General features: G+C 51.9%; 1 protein-coding gene across 1 annotated transcript; it reads left to right on the forward strand.

Moving 5' to 3' along the window:
• The first annotated feature begins 690 nt into the window (after window positions 1–690).
• Window positions 691–7,974, forward strand: LOC123165357 (protein ENHANCED DISEASE RESISTANCE 2). The gene is made up of 3 exons (XM_044582989.1): window positions 691–977; window positions 6,576–7,504; window positions 7,720–7,974. Coding segments are annotated over exons 2-3 (930 nt in total). The 5' UTR covers window positions 691–977; the 3' UTR covers window positions 7,721–7,974.
• Window positions 7,975–8,331: the final 357 nt, after the last annotated feature.

The following is an 8,331-nucleotide window of genomic DNA, read 5'->3' on the forward strand; positions in this document are numbered from 1 at the left end:
CTATTAAGGTGTTGTGGAGATGATTAAAATTAATTAGTAAATATGTGAATTTGATGTGATGTAACATTGGACAGTCCGGTCCGTCGATGAATATGTACTAGTTAAGATAGTACAATGTTTTTGTCTGAACTCTTTTATTTAATACTTCCTCCGATGTTTTGGCTCCTAAGTGCATATGCACCCATTGTCTAAATACACATTTTCAAAAGTTGAAAAATTCAGAACAAAAATTTCACGGGTATACCCGGACATTCTATGTGCATGCACAGAGTTTCGGTGAAAAACAACTTTTTTGTGTGACTTGTGTAAAAAAGATAAGAAATGCAAAATAAATAGTTGTAATGAAGCATCAGAAATTGTCTTTTTTACACAAGCCACAAAAACCTTGTTTTTCACCGAAAATTTTGTGCACGCACATAGAATGTCTGGATATACATGTGGGATTTTTGTTCGGAATTTTTCAATTTTTTAAAATGTGTATTTAAACAATGGGTGCATATGCATCTAGAAGCCTTTGCCAATTTCGGTCCGTAAAAAGGGTTCACATCACTGTAGTAATGAATATTGAATCACAATCGCAATCGATAGTAACAGAGTAGTGTTATGCAATTTTTTTAGTCGGCGGCAACTCACGGACATTTAGCTAGTGCTTGTAGAGTGCCGGGGCAGTAATCCACTAACGAATATTCAGTATTTTTAATTTCCAATTATAATCTGAAGCTGAACCATAATGATCAGGTATATTCAGTGGTCACATCATCGGTGCCTTTCCCATCTTTATTTTCCCGGACGACAAGCCAAGCAAGCCCAACAAATTCCAAACCCCCACGCAAGAAATTCCAAATTGCCACACGCGAATCCTCGCTTTCCCTTCCGAGCACGATCCATCCATCCCATCCCAAAGGAACAGGGAGCTGCTGCTGCTGCATCTTCCGTGGTCCCGGTTCTAGGGACTAAGCAAGTACAAGATCCTCTCGGTGAGCTTATTGCCCCTCCGATCCTTTTGCTTTTTCGTTGGCTTTAGCACCCTCATACTAGAAAATCAGAGAAATTTGGTGGGGAGTAGTGATGCTTGTGGATCGGCGGAGATGAATCCGTCGAATCCAGAAAGCTGATTCAGCAGAAGAAGGGCTAACCCCCTCTTGGTCTCAAGTTGACTGTGGAGCGTGAAGTCGTTCTTGCTGATGGAGAAGCTGAGCTGGGCTTGGATTCTTTAGCTGTTTAGCACCGGGAGAGCTTTGTTTGTGTAACTACACGAAGAAAAAGAAGAAGATTCTTTACCTGCTATTTCTAGATGTTGATCTGATTCGATTGCCACACAGGCGATTCTCTTTGCTACACTTGGAGAACCATGGCTCGCAGGGTTTGTACTTTGGTAGATTGCAGCAATGGAAGTGTTAATTGAGAAAGATATAAAATTTTAGCTAGTTAGGGGTGGATATTGATACAACCTGTTGAGTTGTATTTTGTGTTGCATGTATTAGCTGTTGTGGCCCATCTTCTAGTTGTGTATAGTTGAGGTTGAGGCCTACCCTGTACTTATATATACGTGCACCAGCACCCATCAATACAACCATTATTGTATTGGCAAAACATCTCTTTTACATGGTATCTATCGCAAGTCGATCCTAACCCTAACCTAGCCGCCGCCGCCGCCGCGCCTCCATCGCGCCGCCGCCGCCGCCGCTCCCTCCACCCGCCGCCGCCGGTTCTCTCCGGCCGCCGCCGCTTTCCGTTGCCCTCGCCGCCGCCGCCGCAGGTCCTTGCCGCCGCTGCCGCGCCCTATCCTCTGTGCGCCGCCGCCGCCGCCGCGCTCTATCCTTCCGCCGCCGCCGCCGCTGGTCTATGCCACCGCCGCCGCCTCTAGCCGCCGCCGCTGGTTCGTGCCGCTGCCGCCGCTCATCCCCACCGCGCGCCGCCGCTCATCCCTGGCCGCCGCCGTGCCTCCTCCCCCAGCCGCCGCCGCCGTCACTGCGATGTCTCCTGCCGCGTCATCTCTCTTCGGCTACATGTATGCCGACACACCGGCTCCCTTCACCCACATGCAGCCGCCTGCCCCGTCGATGGATTATCCAGCCGCGCCGACCCAGCCGCGTCCTCCCGCACCCGTCGGGTGCTACCCGTTGCCGCCACCCGCGCCTCCCCAGCAGCAGCTGCAAGGAGGAGGGGCCCGACGCAACCGGCGTGGCGGCCGCCGTCGCCGCCTGCAGCAGCAGCCGGCCCAGGGCGAGGGGGGCGCCGAACTACCAGCATGCTCTTCCCCCGGGCCACCAGGGGTTCATCGGCGCGCCTTACCAGTCGACCGGCGCCGTCTATGGCGCCCTCCTTGCGTCGCTGCCCCTCGGTGGTTATGGCCCGCCCGCCCCGGCGCCGCCCTATGGGGCCTTCCGCCGCCGCCGGTACCTGTGCCATGGGATCCTATCCTCCTCGCCGCCCAGCACTCCGCGCCGTCGCCGAGTAGCCCTGTCGGTGGAGGCGACTGGTACATGGACTTAGGTGCTACTGCGCACATGGCAGCTCATCCCGGTAACCTAACCTCCTCCACTCCCGTTCACACACCCACTCGTATCACCGTCGGCAACGACTCCTCCTTACCTATTACTCATATCGGTAGCACTAGTTTTCCCTCCACTTCCACACCCATCACTATGTCTAATGTTCTTGTTTCACCTGAATTAGTCACGAACCTAGTTTCCGTTCGTCGTCTTACTCGTGAGAACCCACTTACTGTTGAATTTGACGGTGTTGGTTTTTCTGTGAAAGACGCCCGTACCCGGATGGTCCTTCATCGATGTGACAGTCCCGATGAGCTCTACCCCGTGCACGCCGGCGCCTCCACCTCCACACCCATCGCCCTTGCCGCCGGCGTTGACCTTTGGCACGCTCGCTTGGGTCACCCCAACCACACCGTTTTACGTCAAATTCTTAGGAGTTTCTCTTTCTCATGTAATAAGCTCGACGAGCACTCTTGTGAGGCTTGTCGCTTAGGCAAGCACGTTCATCTTCCCTTTAGTGCGTCTTCTTCAGTTTCCACCTTTCCGTTTCAATTACTTCATAGTGATGTTTGGACATCTCCCGTTGCGAGTAACACGGGCTATCTATACTACTTGGTGATTTTAGATGATTATTCTCATTATGTGTGGACTTTTCCCCTTCGTCGTAAATCCGATGCTTTAGCCACACTCACCGCCTTTTATTCCTATGTCACCACCCAGTTCGGTCGCCCCATACTCGCACTCCAGACGGATAACGGAAAAGAGTTTGACAACGTCGCTCTCCGCACGCTTCTCGCCTCTCACGGCACCATCTTTCGTCTGACTTGTCCATACACTTCACAGCAGAACGGCCGCGCCGAGCGCATTCTCCGCACTCTTAATGACTGCGTTCGCATGTTACTCTTTCACTCTAACGTGCCCGCTCGGTTTTGGCCCGATGCTCTCGCCACCGCCACTCTCTTAGTCAACATTCGCCTGTGTCGCCCTCGAGGGAACTACGCCCCTCACCATCTTCTCTTCGGCACACCACCGTCCTATGATGGTCTCCGCATCTTCGGGTGTCTCTGTTATCCTAGCACCGCGTCCACCACGCCACACAAGCTCGCACCACGATCCGTCCCATGCGTCTTCCTTGGCTACCCTCCTAACACCAAAGGTTACCGGTGCTATGATCCTGTCACTCACCGTGTGTACACCTCGAGGCACGTGTACTTTGTCGAGACGGTGTTCCCTTTTTTCCAGGTTCCTTCGGCGCCGGCCCCCGCGCCCCCTTCGTGGAGCGATGCGCGGCAGCACACCCCGGCGGACTCCCCGGCCCGACGCCATCTGCCGCCACCACCCGGCTTCGTGACTCCCTCCCCCGAGGTCGAGTCCGTGCGGGCCCTCGGGTCCCCGTCTCCCTCATACGAGGTTGAGCCCGGCACCCCACCCGACACCCCTGCGACGGGCTCGACGTCAACCTCGCCCGTCGCCTCTTCCGCCGCCGGATCGGCCGGCGCTGCTGCCGCCGCGGCCCCCGCCGCCGCGGCCTTCGCCGCCCCCATCGCCGCACCGGGTGCCCCCGCGGCCGCGGCCCCCGTCGCCGCGGCACCCGCCGGCCCTGCTGCCCCGTCACTTGGTGTGACCACCCGTGCCCGCGCAGGAGTGCTTCGGCCCATCACGCGCTACTCCGCCGACGAGTATGTGTGCACCGCCTCGACATCGACGCCATCACCCGTCCCCACCTCCGCTCGCGCTGCCCTTTGGGATCCCCACTGGCTAGCTGCGATGCAGGAGGAGTTCGACGGCCTACAGCGCAACCGCACGTGGCATCTTGTTCCGCGACCCCCTCGTGCCAACATCATCTCTGGCAAGTGGGTGTTTCGCCACAAGACTCGCCCGGACGGTTCTCTCGAGCGCTACAAGGCTCGATGGTGGTACGCGGATTTCGGCAGCGCGCGGGCGTGGACTTCACCGACACCTTCGCCCGGTTGTTAAACCGGGCACGATCCGCGCCGTGCTCCAGTTGGCGGTCTCGCGCGCCTGGCCTGTGCACCAGTTGGATGTCTCCAACGCCTTCTTGCACGGCCACCTTGCCGAGCAGGTGTACTGTGAGCAGCCCACTGGCTTCGTCGACGCCGAGCACCCAGACTTCGTGTGCTTACTCTCCCGTTCTCTTTACGGGTTGAAGCAGGCGCGTCGGGCTTGGTACCAGCGTATCGCAGCCTTCCTGCAGTCTTTGGGCTTTTGGTCCACTCGCTCCGATGCCTCACTATTCGTGTATCATCAGGGAGCTGACACTGCATATCTGCTGCTCTACGTCGACGACATCATCCTCACGGCGTCCGCCCCCGCTCTCCTTCAGCGGCTGACTGCTCGTCTTCGTGATGAGTTCGCCCTCAAGGACTTGGGGCCCCTGCACTACTTCCTCGGCATCGAGGTGGTCCGCCGGCCTAACGGCTTCTTTCTGCATCAGCAGAAGTACGCCCACGAGCTCCTGGAGCGTGCCGGTATGCTTAACTGCAAGCCGGCGCCCACACCCGTCGACACGAAGGCGAAGGTCTCTGCTCTGGAGGGGTCTCTCGCGTCCGATGGAGCATTTTATCGCTCCATTATTGGTGCTTTACAGTACCTGACGCTGACTCGACCCGACCTGCAGTACGCTGTTCAGCAGGTGTGCCTCCACATGCACGCCCCGCGTGACTCCCACTGGACCTTGGTGAAGCGTATTCTCCGTTATACGCGGCACCATGTCTTTGGGACTCACCCTGACGGCCTCCGCCTCCACCGACCTCGTGGCCTACTCAGATGCCGACTGGGCTGGCTGCCCCGACACTCGACGCTCCACGTCCAGCTACTGCGTCTACCTTGGGCCCTCGTTGATCTCTTGGTCATCGAAGCGGCAGCCCACGGTCTCCCGCTCCAGCGCCGAGGCAGAGTATCGCGCCGTGGCTAATGCCGTGGCTGAGTGCTCTTGGCTCCGTCAGCTGCTCCAGGAGTTGCTTTGTGATGTTCATAAAGCTACTCTTGTCTACTGTGATAACGTCAGCGCGGTCTACCTTTCCGCCAACCCGGTGCACCATCGCCGTACGAAGCATATTGAGCTCGATATTCACTTCGTGCGCGAGCAGGTTGCCCTTGGCCGTGTTCGGGTTCTTCACGTGCCGACGTCGCAACAGTTTGCTGATGTGATGACTAAGGGATTGCCTACTTCCGTCTTCGAGGAGTTTCGGTCCAGTCTCTGTGTCTCTGGCGACGCTTCGACTGCGGGGGGTGTTGAGTTGTATTTTGTGTTGCATGTATTAGATGTTGTGGCCCACCTCCTAGTTGTGTATAGTTGAGGTTGAGGCCTACCCTGTACTTATATATACGTGCACCAGCACCCCATCAATACAACCATTATTGTATTGGCAAAACATCTCTTCTACACAACCTAATTGATGCAATGCAAGTTGTCGATTTGGATATCTCTTATCTGGTTGTATTAATACTTCAGGCTTGGATTGCATAATGGAGCAAAGTACTAGTAGAATGCTACAGGAGTACCAGGGCTGTTGTAGTATATATCGTAATGCAGTTCCTTCTTTACCAGAATGCAACCGTTGTGAGAGCTGCTGCGTCTTCTGCAATTGCTACTGGACACCCTTATTTTTACAGTTTCAAGTTTGAATTGTATATATGTGTAATTTGTTTCTGTGTTGTTGCTAAAATCCACAATCTGTAACTGCAGTGCTGCTCACTTCTTGAAGTGCATCTGGCATCAATGCATGGGTCTCAGATATGTGACTGTTAACCATTTGATCACTTTTCACTCCCTGCTTCATTTGATTCTTATAAAATAGATCACGGCTGCGAAGGATTTGATGACACATAAATAGTGAATGATTATTTGCAAATACTAATGTCATGTTTAGCGATATATGCTTATAACTTTCCGAAAAGTTAAGTCATTTGTTGTTTTCACCTTTTGCAGAGCTACTAAAGTAAACATTAACATTTCTCTGCTTGGTGGTTACATTATATATGAAGGACTCTTTATACCTTTATTTATATTAAAGCATGTTCTATTCCTCCGCGGACTAAGATTAGCATTCCTTGTAGATGGCTTGTTCTGATGGTGAGGCTGAGCACCAATGGATACAGAATGTCAAGTCAGGAGGAGCAGTTCCTTGTCTACCGCCCGAAAACTGTCCTAATGGTTGGGCTACTCCTCCTGGTGACACTTTTATGGTCAGAGGCCCAGAATATTTTGCAACCAAGGCAAAAATACCTGGTGGGGAGTATCTTCTGAAGCCTCTTGGAGTTGATTGGATCAAAGGCCCAGTAAAAATCTGTGAGGTCCTGAAAAACAGGAACCATCGTGTGAGGAAAGCCATCGATGAGGAGGTTTCTCACGGCAATAAACCTTTTGTCTGGGCCTTCAACTTGCAACTGCCCAGCAAGGAGAACTACAGCGCGATATTTTACTTTGTCTCACTGGAACCTGCACCCGAGGGCTCGCTGATGGATCAATTCCTTAAAGGGGATGATGCTCTCCGTAAATCCAGGCTTAAACTGATAGCAAACATAGTTAAGGGGCCCTGGATTGTCCGAAAAGCTGTGGGTGAACAAGCCATCTGCATACTTGGCAGAGCACTTTCGTGCAAGTATGTCGAGGGATCAAACTTCATCGAAGTTGATGTGGATATTGGGTCTTCCATAGTTGCAAATGCAATTGTTCATCTGGCATTTGGTTACGTGGCGACACTGACTATAGATTTAGCATTTGTTATTGAGAGTCAAGCTGAATCAGAGCTCCCCGAGAGACTTCTTGGAGCTGTAAGGTTCTCTGAGTTGAGTCCGGGATCAGCTGGTGTGTACGAAGTGCCATCTGAAGAGCAGCAGGAAATTGCTCCAATTCTGCCTTCAAGATTATGGCGGAGTTTTTCCCAACTGCTACAGAATCCAGGCAACTCAATGCAGCCGTCGCCTAGCTCAGAAAACACTAACGGAAACTTTCACAAAGAAGATGCTGGTAACAACGATAATTGGTAAGTGCAGCAGACTCGATGTGCTAATTAGCCACTGCTTTTGTTAGAATATTTTTACATTAACAGATAAATAAATAAAATTATAATAGGATCATTCTACTGTAGTCAAATTGCAACCTATGTTACAGTTGTAGGATGTATCTGAAAATGTTTCTGATGTTGAACGAAGCTTTATCACGCGAAAAATACCGACATAATGGTCTTCTCTTTTGCAGATATCCCTGAATCCCATACTAGAGGAGATGTATACACCTCCCATCAAAAGGATGCCTTCATTGGTTGAGGATAATATGCCAGTTCAGGCGATGTGTAAAAGTTGAATTTGTTTTTATGACGATGGACGACGGCCTCAGGCACTTGTGGATTATCATAGTCCCGGGCCCTGCTGTAAAAATGATACATAGTGGTCAAGAGAGAACAACATCTTTCTGTACATATTAACTAAATTTACCTTTTAGCCCGACAAATTGAGATGTTGTATTGCATTCTCTATCTGGCTGTGACGCTGGTAAAAACTTGCTCCAAATGCCTCGTGGACCTGGAGTGCGATGAAAAGCTACATCAGAACTGATTGCAGTATTATTTCAAGGTCATCTAAACATAAGAGAATTCCTTATTTAATATCGTGTTTAAATTTTGTGCCCTATTTGACGTCGACAAATAATTTCTTCCCTATCTAACAACGACTCTAAATTTTATGCCTTTTATCACCCTAAATGACACCTGAAAAGACCCTTTTGCTCCTCATATGGTATTTTGTGCACGCGCATGCGTGCTTGTGATGCTGTGTGTCTTGCTGCGTGCGTGTGTGTACTGCCGCTGCGTGT

Source organism: Triticum aestivum, chromosome 7D, assembly GCF_018294505.1.
Source record: "Triticum aestivum cultivar Chinese Spring chromosome 7D, IWGSC CS RefSeq v2.1, whole genome shotgun sequence".
Classification (NCBI taxonomy): Eukaryota; Viridiplantae; Streptophyta; class Magnoliopsida; order Poales; family Poaceae; genus Triticum; species Triticum aestivum.

Bases quoted from the DNA above. Each gene is read 5' to 3' on its own strand.
- LOC123165357 (XM_044582989.1), top strand. From the start codon at position 6,576: ATGGCTTGTTCTGATGGTGAGGCTGAGCACCAATGGATACAGAATGTC.